This window comes from Cervus elaphus, chromosome 23 (genome assembly GCF_910594005.1).
Source record: "Cervus elaphus chromosome 23, mCerEla1.1, whole genome shotgun sequence".
Classification (NCBI taxonomy): domain Eukaryota; kingdom Metazoa; phylum Chordata; class Mammalia; order Artiodactyla; family Cervidae; genus Cervus; species Cervus elaphus.
In genome coordinates this window covers 32,103,116-32,129,705 of record NC_057837.1, presented here as the reverse complement: position 1 = coordinate 32,129,705, position 26,590 = coordinate 32,103,116, and the positions used below count along the sequence as shown (strand labels likewise).

The 26,590-nt window shown below is 38.3% G+C and overlaps 1 protein-coding gene across 1 annotated transcript in view; it reads left to right on the top strand.

Moving 5' to 3' along the window:
* ST8SIA6 (ST8 alpha-N-acetyl-neuraminide alpha-2,8-sialyltransferase 6) overlaps window positions 1–24,773 on the top strand; it is a 143,900-nt gene extending 119,127 nt beyond the window's left edge. Inside the window, exons 5-8 of the mRNA XM_043884727.1 lie at window positions 11,407–11,551; window positions 16,449–16,561; window positions 20,810–20,902; window positions 22,545–24,773. Of these exons, the coding sequence (XP_043740662.1) occupies window positions 11,407–11,551; window positions 16,449–16,561; window positions 20,810–20,902; window positions 22,545–23,013 (820 nt within the window). The 3' untranslated portion in view covers window positions 23,014–24,773. The remainder of the gene's footprint in view (window positions 1–11,406; window positions 11,552–16,448; window positions 16,562–20,809; window positions 20,903–22,544) is intronic.
* The last annotated feature ends 1,817 nt before the right edge of the window (window positions 24,774–26,590 follow it).

The following is a 26,590-nucleotide window of genomic DNA, read 5'->3' as shown; positions in this document are numbered from 1 at the left end:
ACTGAAGCACACAATTAGGACTTGGTTTGGTAAGTTTAAAGACCATGAAATAATGAGACCTTTCATAAAAGAAAATGGTGTCAGTGCAAAATATACAGGGACCGTTTTCCTGAAGAAATGCTTTACAGAACAGCACCCTGGTGCAATTACATGTCAGATTGATCCAGCCTTATAATGATAAAATTCCATCTCCATAGGGTTCAGAGTATTACTTAAGAATCTTAAATATGTTGTCAGACAGTGTCTGGAAAAGGAAAAATATTTCTTACTCCTCTTTTTTTCTTCCCTTCCAAAGTATCTAATTAAATAAAAGTAGAAATGAATGGATTTTTCACATTTCCTTCACACATTGAATAATAATGGCTGTGACCTGGATTTTTTTTTTTTTTGTCTGCAAAGTAAAATATATTCCATAAATTTAACATTCATCTTTACAGCTGATTCTGTATTTTTAGAACTTGTGTTTTCCACACTTATGTAATTGGCTATTAACTTTAATGGAACAATTTTTAAAAGTCAGGAGCCAGTCCTATGCTGGGGTGCTTGGAGAGATTCAGGAGGTGAGTTTGCTCATTGCTTTGTGCTCATTCAGAATGGTCTCGGGAGCCAGCCAGAAGGTCCAGTCCTTTTCCTGTTTTGAAAGACTTTGCAACCCCACTTTTTCACACTTTTCACTTTTTTCACTTTTTCATCTGACTTCTCATTCCACTCCTGCCGTGTGACCTCATTTCATCTTTATAAGACTTGGGATGAGTGAAAACAATAACAGGTTACCATTTTATGAGGGCTTCCCAGGTAGTGCTAGTGATAAAGAATCCACCTGCCAATGCAGGAGACGTTAGAGACGCAGGTTTGATCCCTGGGTCGGGAAGATCCCCTGGAAGAGGGCATGGCAAACCACTATAGTATTCTTGCCTGGAGAATCCCATGAACAGAGGAGCCTAGTGGGCTACAGTCCATAAGGTCTCAATGAGTCAGACATGACTGAAGTGACTTAGCATGCATGCACACATTATGAAAAGGCAACGCCCCCAACCCTGCTTTGGTTTAAGGGCTCCCTGTATCGAGGAAGGCACCACCTCCTCCTAGTAACCCTGATCAGAAACCTGTGCCTTACCCTGGACATCTTCCCTTCAGTGCCCGTTTGCAGTCCATCACCAGACTTTAACAATTTCACCTCCCAACTATGTCTCAAAGCCACTTCCTTCTTTCTACTCCCCACCACTGCTTGGGTCTGGGTTACCGTGATGGTTAATTTTCTTTGTCTCCTTGCCTAGGCTCTAGTACCCAGTCAGTATTTAATCAAACGTGAATCCAGACATTGCCATGAGGGTGTGCTTTACATCCACCAGCAGTTGACTTGAAGTAAAGAGAATGACTCTTGATAATGTGAGTAGGGCTCCTTCATTCAACTGATTTCCTTAAAAGCAAAAACTGAGGTTTCCCAGAGAAGATGTTCTGCTTCAGGATTGCAGCATCAACTACTGCCAGCCTGCTCTGCAGATTTCAGACTTGCCAGCCCCACGACTGCATGGGTCAATTCCCTAAAATAAATCTAGATAGATAGATATCAGTGTTAATTGACTCTTGCTTCTGCTTCTCTGGAGAGCCCTAACTGATAAGAGCTGCTCTAATGATCTCCCCACTGGAGCTAGGGGACGACCCTGGCAGATCTCATTGTGTCCTTGCCATAACTAGACCTTCAATGACTTGTTCTTTTCTGTAGAAAGAAGTGGAATTGTTCCCCTTGTCTTGCTTCTGAGACTTGCCCTGATGCAGTTCTTCAGGGTTCCCTACCACGCACTCTACCTTCCAGTGCCAGACAGTTTCCCCCAGCAATTTGCGTGTTTCCTGTTCTTTCCCCTGCCAGCTTCCACAGGCCCTGTTTTCTGTGTCTCAGTGTCTTTGTTTGCCGTGCTTGTCTCAATTAGTAAGTCCCCTACATACGAACCTTCAAGTTTTAAACTTTCAGAGATACGAACTTGCATTCCCGTGACCAATCATGTAAGTTAGTTTGTGTGTCCAGCATGCTTTTCATGATACTGTACTGTAAGATTTAAAACACTTTTATTTACTTTTTGTGTTTATTTTTTACATATTATTTGTGTGAAAAGTATAAACCTTTGACAGTACAGTACAATACAGCCAATCATGTTAGTTGGGTACCTAAGCTAACTTTGTTGAACTTACAGACAAATTGGACTTAAAAACGTGCTCTAAGATTGGAATGGTAAATAAGTCCCTTGAATTTGTGCAGGTACTTATGTTTTAAAACTCCTCTTCCTAGGACCCTCATTAGAGTCTTAGGGAACAGATCTCAGAAAAAGGCAGCTCTTTAGTCTCTGATTCACCCTGTCTGCCACACGTCTCATTAGGGAGTCTCAGAGAGTTTAATAAACAGAAGAGAGGCCTGTGAGCCCTGGGCTGGGACACTTAGGTAGTTAGTATTCAGAGTGTCCTATGGTGTCTTGTACACTGTGAGCCTTAAGCCATCATTAACATTTCATGGAAATCTGGGAAGCATCCCATTTAGAACTAGAGAATTTTGACCTGGGACTCAAAATGAACTGGAAAAAAACAAAAAAGCAAAGATGAAAACCAAGGAAACACTCAGCACCTATAGTGGTAAAAGAAAAAGGAATTTCTTCAGTTTGAACAAAAATCTGTCTCCAAAGCATTTCATTAGACCAACTGTGATGCAACTTGTACATATTCAGATTCCACCTTAATAGGTCAAGGCTAAAAGTATTAAGCCTTGACCAATCTACTTCTTGAGAGTGATAGCTTATGGTTCAGTTCAGTTCAGTCGCTCAGTCGTGTCCGACTCTGTGCAACCCCATGAATCGCAGCACGCCAGGCCTCCCTGTCCATCACCAACTCCCGGAGTTTACTCAAACTCATGTCCATTGAGTCGGTGATGCCATCCAGCCATCTCATCCTCTGTCGTTCCCTTCTCCTCCTGCCCCCAGTCCCTCCCAGCATCAGGGTCTTTTCCAATGAGTCAACTCTTCGCATGAGGTGGCCAAAGTTTTGGAGTTTCAGCTTCAGCGTAAATCCTTACAATGAAAATCCAGGACAGATCTCCTTTAGGATGGACTGGTTGGATTTCCTTGCAGTCCCAGGGACTCTCAAGAGTCTTCTCCAGCACCCCAGTTCAAAAGCATCAATTCTTCGGCACTCAGCTTTCTTCACAGTCCAACTCTCACATCCATACATGACCACTGGAAAACCCATAGCCTTGAGTAGACGGACCTTTGTTGGCAAAGTAATGCCTCTGCTTTTTAATATGCTGTCTAGGTTAGTCATAACTTTCCTTCCAAGGAGTAAATGTCTTTTAAATTGATGGCTTCAATCACAATCTGCAATGATTTTGGAGCCCCCCAAAATAAAGTCTGACACTGTTTCCACTATTTCCCCATCTATTTGCCATGAAGTGATGGGATCAGATGCCATGATCTTAGTTTTCTGAATGTTGAGCTTTAAGCCAACTTTTTCACTCTCCTCTTTCACTTTCATCAAGAGGCTCTTTAGTTCCTCTTCACTTTCTGCCATAAGGGTGGTGTCCTCGGCATATCTGAGGTTATTGATATTTCTCCCAGCAATCTTCATTCCAGCTTGTGCTTCTTCCAGCCTAGTGTTTCTCATGATGTGATCTGCATATAAGTTAAATAAGCAGGGTGAAAATATACAGCCTTGACGTACTCCTTTTCCTATTCGGAACCAGTCTGTTGTTCCATGTCCAGTTCTAACTTTTGCTTCCTGACCTGCATATAGGTTTCTCAAGAGGTGGGTCAGCTGGTCTGGTATTCCCATCTCTTTCGGAATTTTCCACAGTTTATTGTGATCCACACAGTCAAAGGCTTTGGCATAGTCAATAAAGCAGAATAGATGTTTTTCTGGAACTCTCTTGCTTTTTCGATGATCCAGCGGATGTTGGCAATTTGATCCCTGGTTCCTCCACCTTTTCTAAAACCAGCTTGAACATCTGGAAGTTCATGGTTCATGTATTGCTGAAGCCTGGCTTGGAGAATTTTGAGCATTACTTTACTAGCGTGTGAGATGAGTACAATTGTGCAGTAGTTTGAGCATTCTTTGGCATTGCCTTTCTTTGGGATTGGAATGCAAACTGACCTTTTCCACTCCTGTGGCCACTGTTGAGTTTTCCAAATTTGCTGGCATATTGAGTGCGGCACTTTCGCATCATCTTTCAGGATTTGAAATAGCTCAACTGGAATTCCATCACCTCTACTAGCTTTGTTGGTAGTGATGCTTTCTAAGGCCCACTTGACTTCACATTCCTGGATGTCTGGCTCTAGGTGAGTGATCACACCATCGTGATTATCTGGGTCATGAAGATCTTTTTTGTACAGTTCTTCTGTACAGTTCTTTTGTACAGTTATTCTTGCCACCTCTTCTTAATATCTTCTGCTTCTGTTAGGTCCATACCATTTCTGTCCTTTATCAAACCCATCTTTGCATGAAATGTTCCCTTGATATCTCTAATTTTCTTGAATAGATCTCTAGTCTTTCCCATTCTGTTGTTTTCCTCTATTTCTTTGCACTGATTGCTGAGGAAGGCTTTCTTATCTCTCCTTGCTATTCTTTGGAACTCTGCATTCAAATGGGAATATCTTTCCTTTTCTCCTTTGCTTTTCACATCTCTTCTTTTCACAGCTATTTGTAAGGGCTCCTCAGACAGCCATTTTGCTTTTCTGCATTTCTTTTCCATGGGGATGGTCTTAATATCTGTCTTCTGTACAATGTCACAAACCTCCATCCATAGTTCATCAGGCACTGTCTGTCATCAGATCTAGTCCCTTAAATCTGTTTCTCACTTCCACTGTATAGTCATAAGGGATTTGATTTAGGTCATACCTGAATGGTCTAGTGGTTTTCCCCACTTTCTTCAATTTAAGCCTGAATTTGGCAATAAGGAGTTCATGATCTGAGCCACAGTCAGCTTCTGGTTTTGTTTTTGCTGACTGTATAGAGCTTCTCCATCTTTGGCTGCAAAGAATATAATCAATCTAATTTCGGTGTTGACCATCTGGTGATGTCCATGTGTAGAGATGTCTCTTGTGTTGTTGGAAGAGGGTGTTTGCTATGACCAGTGCTTTCTCTTGGCAAAACTCTGTTAGCCTTTGCCCTGCTTCATTCCATACTCCAAGGCCAGATTTGCCTGTTACTCCAGGTGTTTCTTGACTTCCTGCTTTTGCATTCCAGTCCCCTATAATGAAAAGGACATCCTTTTTGTGTGTTAATTCTAGACGGTCTTGTAGGTCTTCATAGAACCGTTCAACTTCAGCTTCTTCAGCATTAGTGGTTGGGACATAGGCTTGGATTACCGTGATATTGAATGGTTTGCCTTAGAAACGAACAGAGATCATTCTGTTTTTGAGATTGCATCCAAGTACTGCATTTTGGACTCTTTTGTTGACCATGATGGCTACTCCATTTCTTCTAAGAGATTCCTGCCCACAGTAGTAGATATAATGGTCATCTGAGTTAAATTCACCCATTCCAGTCCATTTTAGTTCGCTGATTCCTAGAATGTCAGAGTTCATTCTTGCCATCTCCTGTTTGACCACTTCCAATTTGCCTTGATTCATGGACCTAACATTCCAGGTTCCTATGCAATATTGTTCTTTATAGTATCGGACCTTGCTTCTATCACCAGTCACATCCACAACTGAGTATTGTTTTTGCTTTGGCTCCATCCCTTCATTCTCTCTGGAGTTATTTCTCCACTGATCTCCAGTAGCATATTGGGCACCTACCGACCTGAGGAGTTCCTCTTTCAGTATCCTGTCATTTTGCCTTTTCATACTGTTCATGCTGAAAGTTGTCAAGGCAAGAATACTGAAGTGGTTTGCCATTCCCTTCTCCAGTGGACTGCATTCTGTCAGACCTCTCCACCATGACCCATCCGTCTTGGGTGGTCCCACAAGGCATGGCTTAGTTTCATTTAGTTAAACAAGGCTGTGGTCTCTGAAGAAGAAGATTTAGCTTCGGGACCAGGGACCAGGCTTGATCACTCAAGAGCTTTTGTATAGCAAAGTTTCTTAAAGTATAAAAAGGGACAGAGAAAGCTTCTGACATAGACATCAGAAGGGAGACAGAAAGTGCCCCCTTTGCTAGTCTTAGCAAGGGAGCTATATACTTTTCAATTGGTTATTAACAATAAATCAAAAGAATGTCTCAAGGCTGTAAAGGTCTTAACAGACCACTCCTACAATATACATTTTAAGATAACAGGATTAGAACTAATAATAGAAAGATCTTACCAGACCCACTCCCATAATATACATTTTAAGGTGACAGGATTAGTCAGAAGGTTCTCAAGAAGGAGAAACATGTCCTTAAGCAGGATATATTTTTGTTATATAATCATTTTTACAGAATTTAAAGAAAAGCATATCCTTGAGCAAGATGAGTTGTTTTGTTTTGCAATCATCAGTTCTAGGCTTAAAGAAAAAAAAAATTGTCCATTTCTTTTCCTTGAGAACTCCAGATCCCAATCTCCTCCTCAAGAACCCAGGACCCCTTTCTTCTCCTCAGGGACCCTGGACTTCTTATCAACTTGCCTAGGAATTGATTCTCTCAAGAGTGAAGCACTGTGAAAGGACGTAAGCTGTTTCTAGATTTGGAAATCCATGTAGTATAGAGGGTCTCCAGTCTTTTCCTGGAGGTGGAAGGGAGTAGATTTCTTTTCAAAACTGGATTGTGTGGATAAAGTTGCTGAAAGCATGACAGAGCAGGATTAGATCATCATCAAGCCAGGGACACAGTGTCTGGGCCACTTGAAAGCCTTGATCCTGTCCATCGGGGACCGTGGGCACCCTCTGTGTAAAACAAGAACCTTGAATGTCTCAGTTATATAGAGGGTTTGAAGCATTCACATGTAAAATTTTTTGCAGCCTTGAGTTGTGCCTGGACAGGTTGTCAGCGAGGTGCTACCAGCATTATTTTGGGAGCCACTATGTTGTTTGGTGCCATTCTGGAAAGCATCCTAAGGGAAAAAGCTCAAAGTCAAGCATTACCCACCCAATGTACTCTAATGTAAATTGCAGAGAAGTGAATGTCAGAAAATGTAAGTTAACGTAAGGTAACAACCTCAGTCCTATCACAGTAAAGTCTCAACTCCTGTTTTCTCATCTCTAAAATAGGAATAATTATATGTTCTACCTTCTTGGTTTTTGTGGGAATCAGACGTCATACTAAATATGCAGTGGCTCTGGAAAGTACAGTGCTTTATAAGGATGGGTTTGTGAATGCCGATCTGGCTGGACATTTACTATGCATTGGAAACAGTGAGCTTTTTGACTTTGTCTACAGGTTCAAATGCTAATCCATAACTGAAACACTCTCACAGACAGTCCCCAAAACAGTTTTGCCAGTTCTCTGAGCAACTTGGCTCAGTTAAGTTGACCGATGAAATTCACCATCACATCCAGGTAATACCATCAATGTCCTTTGTTTCTTAATGTCTTTTGTTCTTTTTATGCACAAAGGGGGAAATTGCCATGCTCATTATTGTGAGTGCATCTTGTTGACTTTGGAGTCACCAAGGATTAGAATTGACTTTGTTTTTAGGAATGATGGAGAATGGAATAACAGAAATAAAATTTTATTTTGTTTTGTTTGTTCTAAGCATCTCAGCTCTATACTAGCACTGGCTATTACAAGGATCTTTACCTTGTGGATGAACTGGGAAATGACAAAGAGCATAAATTTATAATTCTGCCATTGACTATAAAGGCTTAATGTGTCCCGTTAGTAAGTGACCCAACATAGGCTACAAACATGACATTGTGGATAATTATTCTGATGTTTTTCCTGGGAAGTTATTATGAGTGTTTAGGTGTTTAACATTGACTTTTTCCCCCTCTTTTTTATTTTTATTTTTTCATTGGAATATAATTGCTTTACAATGTTGTGCTATTGTAGTTTCTGCTGCACAACAAAGTTAATATTGATTTTTGATAGTGATTTCCTTAAAAGTGCAAGAAAGGAATGGCTAAATCAATTCTGGTACGTTCAGACAATGGAACATGACTCCAGCAATAAAAAGGGACAAGTTACCAACATACACAGCAGCATACGTGAATGGCAGAAACATTTATACCAAGTCAAAGAAGCCTTACACAAAAGTGTATATATAGGATATTTAAAATTAATTAAATACAAAAATTTTTATTAGAGTACAGTTGATTTAAAATGTTGTATTAATATGATTATGCTTATATAAATTCTGGAACTGGCAAAACTAATGTTTGGTAAAAAACAAAAAAGATCATTAACGGGGTTGCCTTGAGGTGGGGTTGGGCTGGACGTGGGCTTGGAAGAGTTTGAGGAATTGTTTGGTAGAGTTGGTAATATTCTATATCTTGATAGAGGATTGGGTTACAGGGGTCTCTGCACTATTCAAAACTCATTGAATACATTTGGGATTTTATTGTATGTAAATTCTACCCCTAAATACGTAATAATGATATACATGCTGAAGTATTTTGGGGTGAAGTCTACTGATACTTTCAATTTATTTTGAATTGTAATAACTGTAATAGCAAAAGTGAATGGATGGGTAAATACACATTAAGGCAAATATGGTTAAAAAAAAATTACTTGTGGAGTCTGTCTGGTCATTATTCAAATGCACATTGTCCACTTCTTTCAAATTTCCCGTGGATTTGAAAATTTTATAATTGAGAATATAATTTCAGAAAATTAAAAAAAAAATTTTTTTGGCTGCACCGTATGGCTTGTAGTGTCTCAGTTCCCTGACCAAGGATTGAACCCAGGCCACAGCATTGAAGGCCCTGAATCCTAACCGATAGCCCACCAGAGAACTCCCAGAAAAAAACTATTTAAAATCCCACGAAGGGTACTCTGCTTAGTGCTTTTGTGTGTGTGATGGAGTATTCTTTCAAGCACCATATATCCTTAGAGAAATTAAATTACTTGTAGACAGTACTTGAGAATCTGTTCCACTGCCTTTCTCAACATGCTTTGTAAGAGATATTTAAAATTATAAACACATAAGGATTTCTGCATTTTCAGTATGTCACATGAATTGTTACGAAATTAAATTTACAATTAAAAATACTTAATATCATGTTTTTGATGACACATCATTTCATTTTCAATTTTTTCTTTTGTTGTTCTTTGTGATCTCACTTTTAGAAATAGTAGGGTCTGAAATACAGAGAGGGATGCTATTTTAATAACATAAGCTAACTTATAAAAACAAACTTGAAAATCTTAATTTTTACAGTTCAAATAATATCATAGCACTGGCTTTTCATGCCCTGAAAATTATTGGAATCCAAGGTGACTGGAATGTAATTCAAAATGAACAGGACTTCCCTGGTGGTCCAGTGGTTAAGAATTCACTTTGCAATTCAGGGGACACAGGTTCGATCCCATCCCTGGTCAGGAACTAGGATCCCACATGCCACAACTAAAGATACTATGTGCTGCAACTAAGACCTGACACAGCCAAATAAATGAATAAATATTTTTTTAAATGACCGTGGTAGACCAGAGTGTTGTATTTTTTTCAAAAGAACCAAGTTCAGTAGGAACATATATAAAAGTATACCCTTCAGGACCAAAAACCAATTTAAACATGTGCAGTGTAGAAGAACCAGTTTGGAATCTAGGGTATCAATACCCACTGAGTATTCACTGTTCCTTGTGCTATGATAGGACCCAACTATAATATATATTTTTAAGTAAACAGAAATATGTAAATGTTTAAAGATGAACAAGATGACTTTAGTGAAAAACTGGTCTTATGAAAAAAGTCTGAGAGAAGAGGAAATTCTCTAAATGCATCAAGATTGAAAAAGTTCAAGCTTTGCTTGATGGTTACCATTTTCATTTACATGAAGTGTTTTTGTGGAAAGATTCTGTGAGAAACTAACCAGAGAAGTGGGTTTAAGAGAAGAGTGTTCAGTTGTGCAAATGACAGAGTCTCTTGACTTAAAGGTTGTGAAATTACGATCAAGAGATTATATGGAATCTACATCTCTGGAGAATTACACTTGCAAAATGTAAATTCTGAGTGGTTCTAGATTCACCTGCCAGAAGTTGGGGGTAAACTCGGATGGTCCCTGGAAGGACCTTTCTGGGTCTGCATTCTGGCAGTAAGGTGTCACTCCACTGGAATAGTTAACAGACATTGCTTGGCTCTAAATTACACTAAATTTTCTCTAAAGAATGGCAGCTTTAAATTCGCCTCACTTAAAAATTCACCCTATTAATGTGCATCAGTGCAGTTATGGTTAGCTGTACTGTATTGTATACTTGCAATTTGCTAAGGTAAATCTCAAGTATTCTTACCATAAAAAAAAAAAGAAAGATGACTATGTGGAGTGATGGGATATGTTGATTAGTTTGATTATGGTGATGACTGTACAATATGTATGAGTATCAAAACATGAACATAAACAATTTGCATTTGTGAATTTTTTTTTTCGGCCATGCTGCATGGCTTGCAGGATCTTAGTTCCCTGACCAAGAGATTGAACCCAGGCCCTCTGTCATAGTGTCCTAACCACTGGACCACCAGGGAATTCCCTGAATTTGTAAATTATACTTCAGTGAAACTTGAAAAAAATCACTGTTGAATGGTGCTTCTTTTTGTTGAAGCTGTCTTATAAAAAATGATTATATATTGCTTTGGTGATAGTGTGTGATACTGGTCTTAATTTGATTTCTATACTTTTTAATAAAATAATTAGAAACTATTCTATCATTGTCTTTTTGTTGTTACAACATTATCCTGAGAAAGAAGTCTTTATATTTATTTCCTTATTTATTTATTTTTGGCAGCGCTGGGTCTTTGTTGCTGTGCAAGGACTTTCTCTAGTTGAGGCAAGCGGGAGTTACTCTCTAGTTGAGTTGTGCAGACTTGCATGGTGGTGGTTTCTTTTGTTGCAGAGCATGGGCTCTAGGGCACGTGGGCTCAGTAGTTGTGGCTCCCGGGTTCTAGAGCACAGCTCGATAGTTGTGGCACACGGACTTAGCTGTTCTACGGCATGTGGGATCTTCTTGGAGCAGGGCTTGAGTTCACGTTCAGTGCATTGGCAGGTGGATTCTTAACCACTGGGCCACCAGAGAAGTCCCAAGTCTTTATATGTAAACCATTATATACTCAGTATTTCCTATGGGTGACTCAGTCCCTACCTGAGTGTAAGTACATTAATGTTCTTTGCTATTTTATCCTTGCCCCATCCAGGGCTGGTTAGAATGGAATGAGATAAAAATGTCATCCTTGTGAATGAGGTATCTTCTCTCTGAAAGTCGACACGGCAAAATTCTCTTCTGCATTTTCCATCCTCGTCTCTATTTTGGATTTCTTAGTCTTAATCCTTGACTCACTTGTCTCCTTATCCTTTGCAGAGCAAAACTCGCTTCCTGTTGTGATGCTGTTCAAAACTTCATTGTTTCTCAAAACAACACTCCCATCGGGACCAACATGACCTATGAGGTGGAAAGTAAAAGCAAAATCCAAATTAGAGAAAACATTTTTGATATGTTGCCAGTGGTGAGTGAAAATTCCTTGTGGTTTCTTTGTGTCACCATTTAAGGTGAACATTGTCTCAGATGAAGATATAAAAATGGAGGAGTTGATTCATTAAAATGCCACACTTTGATGTGTAAGATACGTACGGTGGTCCATTTTCAGCAGGCAGTTTTGAATCCTTGTGGCTCTGCAGGGAATGGTATTTGTATCTTAAATAGTAAACTCTTCTAGCCCTTGAGTCTTCATGATTCATTCTTGTATGAGACAAAGTATTGGGTTTTCTGCATAGTAATTACCAGGACTTGGGGAGATAACCATTTTTTAGCTGGTTCTTCCACTTGTCGGTTTTGGTGACTAACTCAATTTTTTCACAGAGAAATCTTTGGGAAGTAAATACATTAGAATTCCTGGTTAGTAAACATCACTTCCACTAGACAGGGATTTTTTTTTTAATTTAAAATTTTAAAATTTAAGATGAATTTAGTTTGTGGGAAGCAATCTGAGAAAGATTTAAAATATACATAATTAAGAAACTCAAATTGACAAAGATGACCATAAAAACAAATGGTGAAAGTGATATAGTTAGATATGAAGGAACGACAGATAAGAATGAAAAATATAGCAATGAAATCAATAGTAGAAAAGATAATTTTTATCCTTTTTTTCCTAGTCAGGATTTTTTATCTAGTGTGTTCACTGATGCATCCCAAGTTCCTAGAACGTTTCCCAGTGCATAGATGCATTCATTATATTTTCATTTATTAAACTAAGTAATGATACATTGTCATTACAATATAAATCCAAACTTGGGGGAAATTTTTCTCATGAAGAATATCCCACTGCTAATAAACTATACTTTCAGACATATTTTTATGGTTTGATGAAAAGCAGTTAGGCCACGTCAGTGGTCAAAATGGGATCACTTTATATATGCAGTTTACCAACTGTAGAATATTCAGTTCTTACAATTAATTCTATTATGTTGGACATTTGACTTCTTTCGATTGTTTTATTGTCATGTAAGTTGTTCCAGTTTTTTCCAAAAATATTACAATTAAAGGGAAGTATAGTTTTCTGGGAATGAACAAAATCAATATAAAATGTTAGGGAAAAAATATTGCACATTTTCCAGAAGGTAATGGGGACCAATTCATACAGCATTCTGAAAATCCCCTCATGATTCATTGAAATTACCAATAGCTAAAATGATAGCAACTAAAGATGGCTCAGTGGTCAAAAATCTGCCTACATTATAGAAGACCCAGGTTTGATCCCTGGGTCAGGAAGATCCCCTGGAGAAAGGAATGGCAAACCACTCCAGTATTCTTGCCTGGAGAATTCCATGGACAGAGGAGCCTGGAGGGCTACAGTCTTTGGGGTTACAAAGAGTCGGACTGAGTGACTGACAGTTTCATTTTCAAAGAATATTTATATCCCTTATCAGAGAAGGCCTTGGGGAGGTCCACAGAGAGCAACTTTTTCACCCATGCCATTTTTTCAAGTGTTTTCCTTGCTTTAGGCTGGCCAGAATAGAGGAACAGCAGGTATTTTTTGCTTCTAATTGGCACCTTGAAAAGAATAACTTAACATAAGCTTAATAATTCTGGATGAGATTAACAACAGCATCCATTTTCCAAATTGATGCTGACTTTTTAAAACTGAGGGGAGGAAATTCTGAAGTTGATACAGTACTGCAAAGTGAGCTCACTTTTCTGTGTTTCTTCAACATCCTGTCCATGGACATAGCATCCAAAGTTGCTTTCCGCACTCCCACCCTGCTCTCTTCTGCCAGGCACACAGTGAGCAAATCTCAGTGTTAGATGCTTTTGATGAAATGTTGTAAAGTCACTTTCTCCAAAAACTCTGCCAAGTGACTTGAAAAGAAACAACAAAGTTGGTTTTCTTTTTTGTGTGTGTTTCTCCATTTCATTTTATTTTACTTACTTTTGGTCACACTGCAAAGGCATGCAGGATCTCAGTTCCCTGACCAGGGATCAAACCCATGCCCCCCTGTAGTGGAAGTAATCACTGGACCACCAGGGAAGTCCCCAAATTTGGTTGACAATTGGAATGAGCAACAAGCAGACTGTTGAGTTGCCCAAAGTTGCATTTTATTAGGAGGTTTAAGGGACGTTGAAATTTTCATTTATTTAATCTCTTACTGAACATGAGATCTCAAAACGTATGGATCTTTTCTTCCTAGTTGACCAAGAAACCAGAGAAAAATATTCATTATATTAAGTGCTTAATTGGAGATAGGTTCCTCTCAGTAATCTCTTCTATTGTACCATAAAGAGCCTATTTACATTCGGCCCTATCTGTAAAGTTCAGAATTTACTGTGGTATTGTTTAGTAAACACTGTCTGAAAACATCTCCAGCTGTTAATAGAAGTTCAGTGACTTGCAATAGTCAGAGGTATGTGAGAACCATTCATTAAAGAGCCAGGCATTCTGCTGGGCATCAAAGCCACACAGGGAAATAAGGCACGTCATTTTTAAAAAATGTATTTTAATTAATTGTTTGACCATGCCAAGCAGCATGTGGCATCTTAGTGCCCCAGCCAGGGACTGAACCCATACCCCCTGCAATGAAAGTGTGGGTTCTTAACCACTGAACCATCAGGGAAGCCCCAAGGCACATGCTTAAGTTAACCCTTACCCCTTGAATGAGAGCATCTGTAAGATGACAGTGGACTATGAAACAGACTGCCTGGGTTTGAATCCCAGCTCTGCTGCTCTCTAGCCATTACTTTTTTTTTTTTTCCCATTTATTTTTATTAGTTGGAGGCTAATTACTTTACAGTATTGTAGTGGTTTTTGCCATACATTGACATGAATCAGCCATGGATTTACATGTGTTCCCCATCGCGATCCCCCCTTCCGCCTCCCTCCCCTTCCCATCCCTCTGGGTCTTCCCAGTGCACCAGCCCTGAGCACCCGTCTCATGCATCCAACCTGGGCTGGTGATCTGTTTCACCCTTGACAGCATACTTGTTTCAATGCTATTCTCTCAGAACATCCCACCCTCGCCTTCTCCCAAAGTCCCAAAGCCTGTTCTGTACGTCTGTGTCTCTTTTTCTGTTTTGCATGTAGGGTTATCGTTACCATCTTTTCTTCTCTGTATCGTTCCAATTTTAGTATGTGTGCTGCCGAAGCGAGCACTGTAGCCATTGCTTAAACTCGTGCCTCCATCTTCTTTGTAAAATGCTCACAAGGCTGTTGTATGGATTCTATGTGTTAAGTTACAACTCAGAAAAGTGCTTTTCACATAAGAAGCACAATATGATTTTTCATTTTTAGGGACAATCCAGATGTGCTGAAACATAGTTCTCATCACTTGTTTGGCATCTCCCAATGCAGCATCAGCACAGGGCAGTCAGGTGACTCAGGGTCTGTAGGGCAGCTCAGGAGCACACTGGTCCTGGGGTGTGCTTGTACACCAGACAGGAGGGTTCCCTGACAGCAGCAGTGTAAATACCCCCGTTGTGGTGATTATAGTTTACCACTGGTTTACAACCAGCTGACAGAATTCCTGAATATTTACCAGTTGGTTCCCATAAGCTGGGACAGCTGGGTTCCAACCTGACACTGGGGGTTATACCCAGGTGGCCACTGGGCCAGCAGTCACTCATTGAGAAGTGATGTTCCTCTGGGCAAGTGCAGTGAAAGATGAGGGGGAATGAAAAGTAATAAACATACTCCCTGCCCCTTAAGTACCTACGTTCACATTCTAGAGACAAAACAGGTGAATCAGGACCTTGCATTGTGGAAGTCTGTGCTGACATCCTTGCTGCTGATTAAGGTCACAGCATGACTTCCAGAAAAGTGACCAGCAAAGGCCAACAACACTTCCAATTGACCAGTTATTTTCAGACTGTGAAGGATTTGGTCATAGTGAAGGGTCTTTGGGGATTGGCCAGTTGGATCCTTGGAGGAAACAAAAATGGTTCTGGTCTTGGAAATGAATTTGAAATAAATCAGCACAGAGTGACTAGACTTCCTCAAAGCACCGTGGCTGATCATTCATGGAGACAGCAGGTGTAAATTTCCTGTCATCACTGAGCCTGAAGATCTCACTATTTAAGAAGCACAGAGAACTTTTGCTAAATTAACTGTTAATTTTATGGCCAAGAGTAGAGAATTTAATGCAACTTTATAATTGCTTTATTTTTGGCTGAAAATTTTGGCTGTTTGTCGGAAAGACCCATGTGAAATTTTGTCATCCTCAATTTATTTACTTAGTTATGGGACATAAAATACATTAAAGTACCTTTTAAAAGCAAATGTATTATATATAGTATTTTTACATTATATTGTATATGATATGCTATGTATTCCTCTCAAGAAAAATGAAACTTAGGTTTACAGGATTTCTTTTTTTTTTAAATTAATTAGTTTATTTATTTTTGGCTGTGCTGTGTATCTTCATTATTTCGCCCTGGCTTTCTCTAGTTACGGCAAGTGGGGGACTACCCTCTAGAGATGCACGGGCTTCCCATTGCGGTGGCTTGGCTTGTGCTCCTGGCTCACAGGCTTCAGTAGTTACAGCTCACAGGCTCTAGAGGGCGCAGGCTTCAGTAGTTACAGCTCACAGGCTCTAGAGGGCGCAGGCTTCAGTAGTTACAGCTCACAGGCTCTAGAGGGCGCAGGCTTCAGTAGTTGTGGTGCACAGGCTTAGTTGCTCCATGCCAAGTGGAATCTTCCCAGCAGGGATCGAGGCCGTGTTCCCTGACCACCAGGGAACTCCTACAGAATATCTTATGATTAGTCAGAAGTTGATTAACATTCTATGGTATTGCTTCTTGTTCTTTTTCTTTCCTTAGTATATGTAAAACTTCAGCTACTTGAATTAAGCTGATGATGTTTATGGTTCTAAAACTAAAGATATTTATGGCAATTTTTCCCTTTCTCTTGATAGTTTCAGCCTTTTGTGGGATACTCTTTTAATCAGTGTGCAGTGGTTGGAAACGGGGGGATTCTGAATCAGTCTCTCTGTGGAGCTGAAATCGATAAATCTGACTTCGTTTTTAGGTAAGTACTGTCAAATTGTCTTTTTTTAAAATCCAAGATCAGTTGAATATTTTAAAGGAATAGTCTAAAGATATTCTGTTTAAATTTTGATCTTTGAACTTTGTTGCTTAAGCCTACGATCTATCTGGTGTGTTTTCCGATGTGTTAAATGGATCATGAGTTCCTTTGAATGTTGATACCAGAAAGATAAAACTGTGCTATGCTTACTAAACTTTCCAAAAACCCTGTATGAAATCATGGTGAAAGAGATCTTCACTGAAGGACTTGTCAGAGCCTTCAGTGTATCAAGGATAACTTTTTTTTTTTTTCTTAAACAGCATTTCAAGAAAACTTTGTTCTCAGGTAATACTTGTGAAAATACTGACTTTGATTTTGTATAGCTGTACAACATCATTGTTTATTTAGGTTTCTGGCCTGAAATTTAAGGGGAAAAAAATGTGGCTTGTAAAATTCTGATCTTTTAAAATGTTTCTATCTCAGTACAAGCTAGCTTGCCAAAAACAGAAACAAAAGTGGTTTCTATGTGTTTCTGAACTAATAAGAAAAACCAGAGAGCATCTCCACTTTCAGAACATGATGGAAAGATAGATGATTCATCCTTGTGAGGATGGATTTCAACTGAAATGTACCTTTTCGTAAAGTTGAAATCTGTTTCTTCCTATTTCATGAGCACTGATTGCATGCATCAGAGGAAGATCCTTTGATCTTTATTGATTTAATACTGCCCTTTTTATTAGCACATGAGAAGGAAACACAATTTTGAATCAGGAGCTCCCCCTCATTTTAATCTCATTTAGAAGTTTATGCTGAAAGTAATGACAAAACAGACCTGGCAGTCCAACAATTACTGTGTTCCTCATGATGAATGTGGAAATGGTGAATACCTGCATGATTTAGCCATTTTGTTAAAGTACTCAGTATGGAAAAGCCAGGGGGAAAATAAATAATTCTTCTCATAATAGACTTTTTATAGACTGAAAACTCCCAAAACATCTGGGGTGAATATTATGCCTAAATATCCATTTTACTTTATAGCAGGTATAAGAAACACAAGTTTAGGTTTAAAAAAAAAAAAGAAATACAAGTTTAGGTTTAACAAGCAGAAAAAAACAACAGCAACTCAACAGCTACTTAATTTATAACTCTGAAATAAATGTATATATTCTAGATTCTGCATTTGCTGATGCCAAGTATTTTTCTGAATAGAGAGTTCATTTTGAAGTTAACCTTCCAAACAGAAAGGTCAGGTGGGGGCTATACATAGTGGATGTCATTAAAATTTATTTAATGTTTAAGCCTATATCTATTTTGGCCATTCATGTTTCATAGTTTATGGAACCATCTGGAAACTGCTTGTGATTATTTTTCATTTCAGAAGATTGGGAGCTGTCGATTAAAAGTGTAAGGAACAAGAATAGGTGTTGAGTGGCTTCACTGTACTATATATATGCACTACACAATATTCCCCCATTGGTCTCCAGTGATATCATATTCAAAATCATTTTTGAGTCTTCAAAAGGATATGAAGTGGTTATGTTCTAGAAAGTAGATTTGTTACAGGAAGTCCACTAATGAAGTTATTTCTGTGGCCTGTTATCTATGATTAATATTTGTGTTTTCCAAAGTGCCATCTTTGTTTTAGGATGTATCTTTTTTATCAGTGAGGGAAGTACATGTTTCATTTATTCATATATTTCACAGAGGATGAAATAGATTATTTTAACCTCAGGAGCATTGCAGAACACAGTCAAATTTAAGCAGCTTTCCTCAGAGATGCTCCCTTTGTACATATAACTTTAAAGAAATGGTCTACTTGAAATTCTGTAAATGATACTTAGGGAATCGTAACCAACTTTCCCTTTTTTTGTGACAAGAATATGCTTACTCAAAATTACAATTCTTAATTTGTTTTCCAATTTAAAAACCAATTAGTACTCAAAAGAGGATGAGAACATCAATATGAAAGCATCGTTATAAGAACATTAGAGCTTTATTTATTAACAGCTTAATTTGGTGGAAATACTATCCATATGGGAATCAGGAAATTTTTAATTTTTTATATAAGCTTTGCTTCTGGCACCCATTATAACCATAATGACAATGCCTCAGTTTTTAAAAATTTGTAAATTGACAATGATACCTAACAGAAGCCAAAGATATTAAGAAAAGGTGGCAAGAATACACAGAAGAACTATAATAAAAAGATCTTAATGACCCAAATAACCCCAATGGTGTGATCACTCACCTAGAACCAGATATCCTGGAATCCGAAGTCAAGTGGACCTTAGGAGACACCACTATGAACAAAGCTAGTGGAGGTGATGGAATTCCAGCTGAGCTATTTCAGTTCCTAAAAGATGATGCTGTGAAAGTGCTGCACTCAATATGCCAGCAAATTTGGAAGACTCAGCAGTGGCCACAGGACTGGAAAAGGTCAGTTTTCATTCCAATCCCAAAGAAAGGCAATGCCAAAGAATATTCAAACTACTGCACAATTGCACTCATCTCACATGCTAGCAAAGTAATGCTCAAAATTCTCTAAGCATGGCTTCAACAGTACATGAACTGAGAACTTCCAGATGTTCAAGCTGGATTTAGAAAAGGCAGAGGAACCAGAGATCAAATTGCCAACCTCTGTTGGGTTATTGAAAAAGCAAGAGAGTTCCAGAAAAACATCTACTTCTGCTTTATTGACTATGCAAAAGGTTTTAACTGTGTGAATCACAACAAACTGTGAAAAATTCTTAAAGATGTGGGGACACCAGACCACCTGACCTGCCTCCTGAGAAATCTGTATGCAGGTCAAGAAGCAACAGTTAGAAACAGACGTGGAACAATGAACTGGTTCCAAATTGGGAAAGGAGTATGTAAAGGCTGTGTATTGTCAACCTGTTTATTTAACTTATGTGCACAGTACATCATGCACAATGCCAGGCTGGATGAAGCAAAAGGTGGAATCAAGATTTCAGGGAGAAATGTCAATAACTTCAGATATGCAGATGCCACCACCCTGATGGCAGAAAGTGAAGAGGGACTGAGGAGTCTCTTGATGAAAGTGTAAGAAGAGAGTGAAAAAGCTGGCTTAAAACTCAGCATTCAAAAAACTAAGATCATGGCATCCAGTCCCATCACTTTATGGCAAATAGATAGGTATCAATGGAAACAGTGAGAGACTTTATTTTCTTGGGCTCCAAAATCACTGCAGATGGTGACTGCAGCCATGAAATTAAAAGACCCTTGTTCCTTGGAAGAAAAGCTGTGATCAACCTAGACAGCATATTAAAAAGCAAAGACATTACTTTGCCAACAAAGATTCGTCTAGTCAAAGTTACGGTTTTTCTAGTAGTCATGTATGGATGTGAGAGTTGGACCATAAAGAAAGCTGAGTGCCGAAGAATTGATGCTTTTGAACTGTGGTGTTGGAGAAGACTTTTGAGAGTCCTTTGGGCTGCAAGGAGATCAAACCAGTCAATCCTAAAGGAAATCAGCCCTGAATATTCATTAGAAGGACTGATGCTGAAGCTGAAGCTCCAATACTTTGGCTACCTGATGAGAAGAACTGACTCACTGGAAAAGACTCTGATGCTGGGAAAGATTGAAGGCAGGAGAAGGGGACAACAGAAGATGAGATGGTTGGATGGCATCACCGACTTGGTGGACAAGAGTTTGAACAAGCTTCAGGAGTTGGTGATGCACAGGGAAGCCTGGCGTGCTATGATCCATGGGATCGCAGAGTTGGACACGATTGAGTAACTGAACTGAACTGACCACCATGGAAATCTAATTAATATAAATAATTTTTTAAAAAGGATTGTGAACTCTTCAAATGCTAGGCAAGGTGTAATTGTCACTTCTAGTTCTGTCACTGAAAGCATTTATCAGATTCTTATGTTTTATCCAATATTGAAATGCCAACTAAGAGTTTGTTGCTATTGTTGTGTAGTCACTAAGTCATGTCTGACTCTTTTGCAACCCCATAGACTATAGCCTGCCAGGGTATAGGATTTTCCAGCAAAAATATTGGAGTGGGTTGCCATTTCCTTCTCCAAGGGGTCTTCCCAACCCAGGGATCAAACCCGTGTCTGAATTCTGTACTTATTAAATATTTTCAATGGAAATCAGATGAATTCCGAGACTCTTTACAGCAGTAATTTTCTTCAATAAAATGAGAATGGTCACATGCATATGTGTGGATGTACTTTTTTTTGAAAGTTATATTTTGAGAATATTTTGTCTTCCAAATTTCAGGTGTAATCTCCCCCCAACCACAGGAAATGTTACCAATGATGTTGGCACTAAAACCAACCTGGTGACTCTAAATCCCAGTATTATAAAGCTAAGGTAAGTCCCTCCAAGTTACATAACTGTTTCAAGACCACTTTTTTATTATTTAACCTGTTTTATTATTTAACCTGTCTGAGCCCTAATCTTGCTCCTGAGACTGACTGGAATGGCTTTGTAAGGAAAATACATAAGAATATATTAGTAATTTAGGTTGTGGCTCATAAGAGGTATGTCCGGTTGTACTTCTAATGTCATAAGTCAAGGGTTGCTAATCAAAACAGAACTTACTTATCTCTTCATGTTTTGCACCAGTACTGAAGTTTTTAAAAAATTATTTCCCTTCAGAATTTTAATGTTACTGTTTTGTCTTGATAAAACTTCCTTAAAAAAACTTAGTCTACTTAGAAGCTTCAGAAAGTAAGCCTTAGAAGAACCTGACAAAATTGTCAGGGCACTTTGGGCAGCTTATTACTAAAAAATAATTCCCGTATTTTGTTTTCCACAATGTCACTACTATGAAATATTGGCTGTTTAATAAAAATCCCATTAAAAGTGAAAGTGTTAGTATCTCAGTTGTGTCCGATTCTTTGCGACCCCGTGGACTGTAGCCTGCCACACTCCTCTGTCCATGGGATTCTCCAGACAAGAATACTGGAGTGGGTAGCCATTCTCTTCTTCAGGGGATATTTCTGATCCAGGGGTCAAACCCTGGTCTCCTGCATTGCAGGCAGATTCTTTACTGTCTGAGCCCCCAGGGAAGCCCCAAAATCCCATACTTAGTTTTATTCAGTTGTTTTCATCCAAAGTGATTAATAATTGTTATTAGTAGAATATATCCCTCAAATAGTTCTAGTATGGCTTAAGAGAATATAAAATATTGTACCTGTCTCCCCAGAGTTTATTTTCCAAACACATGTGCTTAGGTATACCAGTGTATTTACTGAGGCATTATTTAAATTTAACACATATCACGGTCCATGGAAGAAATTTAAAATGCATATGTGTGTGTGTGTATGCATATAGATATTTTAGGTTTTCTAAAGCAGAGATCTCCAGCCTCTGGGATCTAATGCCTAATGATCTGAGGTGGAACTGATAAAATAATAATAGAAATAAAGTACACAATAAAGATACTGCACTTGAATCATCCCCAAACCACCCCCACCTCCCAGTTCATAGAAAAATTATCTTCTGTGAAACCAGTCCCTGGTGCCAAAAAGGTTGGGGACTGCTGTTCTAGAGGAAATTGTTATTTTATAATAATATGTATACTTGCATACAGCTCAATGAATTTTTTTAAATGTACAGATATTTTAAGAGTGTGCTATGTTTGAGAAAATGTGTCAGTATGATACATTTGGAAGGTGTTTCAGTATTAAATAGCAACCTCAGGAAAAAATTACTGAGTTTGAAGATAAAATAATTTTTTAAAATGTATGTCCAGCAAGGATATTGCTCTGTAAGAAGGTAGAAATGAAAGAATAGATATGCCAAGAAAGAAATGGAGACCTAACCCTTGATATTTATTATGCAAGATGCTTACTTAACCCTAATTTCTCTGAATCTTCTGTTTGTCTCTTTTATATACCGTGACATAACTGGTTCTGTTTTTTGGTCAGTGGTGAATTCAGCTTCATGTTACCCAAACTGTTCCTTTGATGATTATTGTTAAAATCACAATGTTTTAAAAATTTGGCAGATATGGGAACTTAAAGGAAAAGAAAGCAATATTTCTGGAGGACGTTGCAGCCTATGGAGATGCTTTCGTCCTTCTGCCTGCGTTTTCCTTCAGGGCCAATACTGCGGCCTCTTTTAAGGTGTACTACACACTGAAGGAATCTAAAGCAAGACAAAAGGTTTTATTTTTCCATCCCAAGTACCTGAAAAACCTTGCACTCTTCTGGAGGACTAAAGGTGTGACCGAATATCGCCTGTCCTCCGGCTTGATGATCACAAGCGTGGCAGTCGAGCTGTGTGAGAACGTGAAGCTGTATGGATTCTGGCCCTTCTCTAGAACTGGAGAGAACGTGCCTGTCAGCCATCACTACTACGACAATGAGTTACCTAAACGCGGTTTCCATGAGATGCCCAAAGAGTATAAACAAATTCTCCAGCTTCACGTGAAAGGCATCCTCAAGTTACAGTTTAGTAAATGTGAAACAGCCTGAATGCCTTTAAATGGGCATCATGTTCACATAATGCAGTTGGTGAGTAACAATATTCCCAAACACCGAGAGAGGGTTGTAGGGTTTCATAGGAAGAGTCCCAAAATTTGGTTGGCTCCATGTTCCACACTATGTTTGCAACCTTAGCAACTCATTTCTGATCTTCAGTTTCTCTTCCTATAAAATGGGGATCATGAAATCTAACTCATATTAGGAAAATGTGATCATCTATGAAATCGTTTGGCAAGTATTTGGTGTGAGGTAGGGACTCTAAGAATATTTCTTTGTTGATATTTTTAACAACCATTTTCACCCTCACCAGAGATATTAAAAGGTAGGCTGTCTTAAAGACTCTTTTTGGAGAGAATAGCTGAGTTGCCAAGTACCACTGCAATTCTTTCTCTGGCAGGAACCTCTATTATCCATAAAATCTTTCCTGCCTTTCTTCCTATCTTAAAAAGTGCATATAAGAAAATTGTTTACTTAAACAAAAAGCCTTTTGTTATTCAGGAATGACTCCTTATGCTTCTAATTACATTCACTTGTGTCTTGAACTGCACTGATGTAGTGGCTGGATTTAGGCCGATTCTTTTCCTCTTTTACATTTAAAAATCACTCTTTAACATACCTATATTTACTACTTCAAGGGCAGTTACAATTTTTCTTATCTGTTGTCTTGTCTGTGGGGAATAGCTGCTTCATGCTGACCCTTTCCCAAGCTCTGTGAGAGAGATATAAAAATGACTTAAGGCCTGCAGGAAGGAAGAGTTGTATGTTTTATAAACACATTGATATGCATTTTGTAAACACATTGTGCTCAATGTTCACTAAAGCTTTGAGGAGACAGTACTGTGAGGAATGAAACAAGAATGATTCAATAGATTTCAGTGAAATCTATTTCAGAGAAGAGGTGGTTTCTGAATTAAACCTAGTAAAGGAGGAAGGCTTCACCAAATGAAGAAGAATCTAGGTAGAGGAAATTTGATAGGAGAGAAAGCAGTCCCCTTGATTCCGGTTGAAGTTATTTGAGGGTAAATCATGGTCTCTGCCCCCCAAACTGCCACATGATGGTGGGATATATAGCCCATGGGGGTGGTGGGTTGGACCACATCTGTGAAATGGGAATAATACCAAGCTAATTGATTTCATAGGAAAGTCGTAAAAACTAAAGCCCAGAAAACTTAATTCTCAGCAAGGAGAGGTGTACGTTTACATGAGAACTAAGACTAATCATTTAAACACCAATATGAAATAAAACTTAAGGAGACATTGAATACTAGCATTTTCACTACACTCCCTTATGTTATGATGATACATGTTAATGTAGTTTATCCCTGCAGCTATTGAATAAGTTATTTGACTTAAATAAGTAATTACGTGCACACTTTCCTACTCATTTTTGTACCAGTGTGAGAAGAGCAGAAATGGACAGCATGACAAATTCATTATGAATATAATTCTGAATTCTTAACGTAGCCAGATTATTGTTTTATTCAACATTCACTTGTAAGAACACTCTGCTGCCAACTGCTTATTTTGCAAAACTAATCTTTAATTTTTAGTTTGATTGTAGTTGATTTTTGTGATACTTTTCTTAATTCATGTTCTCATTTGTTCTTCTATAGCAAATGAAACCTATTACCTCCATAAATTGGTTTAAAAGTTCATATATAAATATTTTCTAAAAGAACCATGCTTTTAGTTGCATAGAGTCTAATTCGTGTATCTTTTTGTAGCAATGAATAAATGACTGTTTTCTACTGCTTCTAATGGGTTTAATTAGTTTTTAAAAATCTGCTAGCAGGATTGGTAATGTCTCTATCATGTTATTAGCAGTGATTATGAAAATTAGATCAGAACACTCTAGTATTTTATAGTTTAGTAAAATGTTTCCCTCAAAATGTTTTCTGCTGGGAAGAAACTTCAACTTTGCTTTTTGATGACACTGAAAATACATGATTGATAAGTAAAAATAATAGAATATATTGAAATAAATCATTAAATATACGACATGGAGAATTTATAAGTTATTTTAATAAAAATCACATATGATTAGGACATTTAGAGCTTACTTAAGTTTTTCCTATTTTAACTTTGGATGTTTTGTCTAGAATATTAAAATAGAATTTTCAGTGTCACTGATAAGAATTTTGGAAATACTCAAAATAGTGTGAAAGCAAGGAGCATTGTCCCACAGATACCCATGTTCCAGTAAAATGTCAGTAGAAAAACTTTTAACTTGTGGAGGACATGGTATATCTTTTGCCATGAACACAACCGAAGTTGGTTTCTTGTTTCACATTTGCATTAACGTTCGTGTTCAAAACTGTTGGTGTTTTACAGCCATCCTACCTGGATTTACATTAGCCAAAACTGAGGTCTCAAACAACATGTATGTTGTTTGTGTTGATTCCTGAGTTGGTCTGAGTTGTTGTGAAATCACAAGAGCTTGTAGTTACCTGCCCTTGTCTGAAACTCTCTTCACTTCTCTAGTGTCCTCAGAGTTGTCCTCAGAAATAAATGGAGTGGGAGGATGGAGTTCACGTGACATTATCAAAATTCATGTTCTGTTATGCTTTTGTTGTCATTGTTCAGGCGCTAAGTCGTTTCTGACTATTGTCTTGCATTGGTAGGCAGGTTCTTTACCACTGAGCCACTAGCGAAACCCCTTATTATACTTTAGAAAGTTTTAAAAAATCTGTTTTGGAACAGTAGGATGTTACTGGAGCATCACAATGGAACACATAGAAGATCATCGTCTGCCAGGAAATGTTATCATGTAATCTATCAGCTGTGTGAATTGGAAATCATAATAACAATTTTTGTTATGTAATGGTGAGCTATTACATATGTTTCACCAAGATCCAAACAAAAAGAGAAACTCTGAATTCCATTCTATAGATTTAGTGATTCACCAAGTCTGACGTGACACTCTCAAGAAATCGCTGGATGTAATGAACACTTGTTAGATGAGTGAGTTTGATCTGCTCTTAAATTTCAGGTACATCCATAGGCATGGAAAACAAAGTCAGTACTGGTGCTAGCCATTACCAAACCTTAGTTAGGACTCCAACTCATAATACTGTCTGCTCCCAGTTTCTAAGGGAAATACTGGCTTGGTTGATTTCATTTTCTACTTGTTGTTTAGCATCATGGGGCAATGTAAATGAGTAATAAGAGCCCAGAATAATTTCTATCAAAATCCAAGGGTAAAGGCAGAAATATTTATTTAAGCACAGAAGAATGCTGTATGGTCCCTGGGAAGGATTCCATGAATAACTGCATGGAGTTAAATTTTACACAATGTAATAGTCCTTGAAGTCTCTGCTGTTTTTCCCTACTAACAAAAGGCAAGATAGATCATGACTTTCATGAAAGAAGATTTCCTTCTGCATATAAATTCCAACCCAGTAAATATGTGGGCACTCAGCCAGATAATCAGCCAAGGACATTTTTTTTTGAGGACTTACTATGTATAGAATACTGGAGTAAGCCATAAATCAAACCTGTTTGGGGCAAGATTTTTCCTTGCTTACAAAAAAATTTACCAGTTAAATACTATATTGTGTCAAGTACCTTA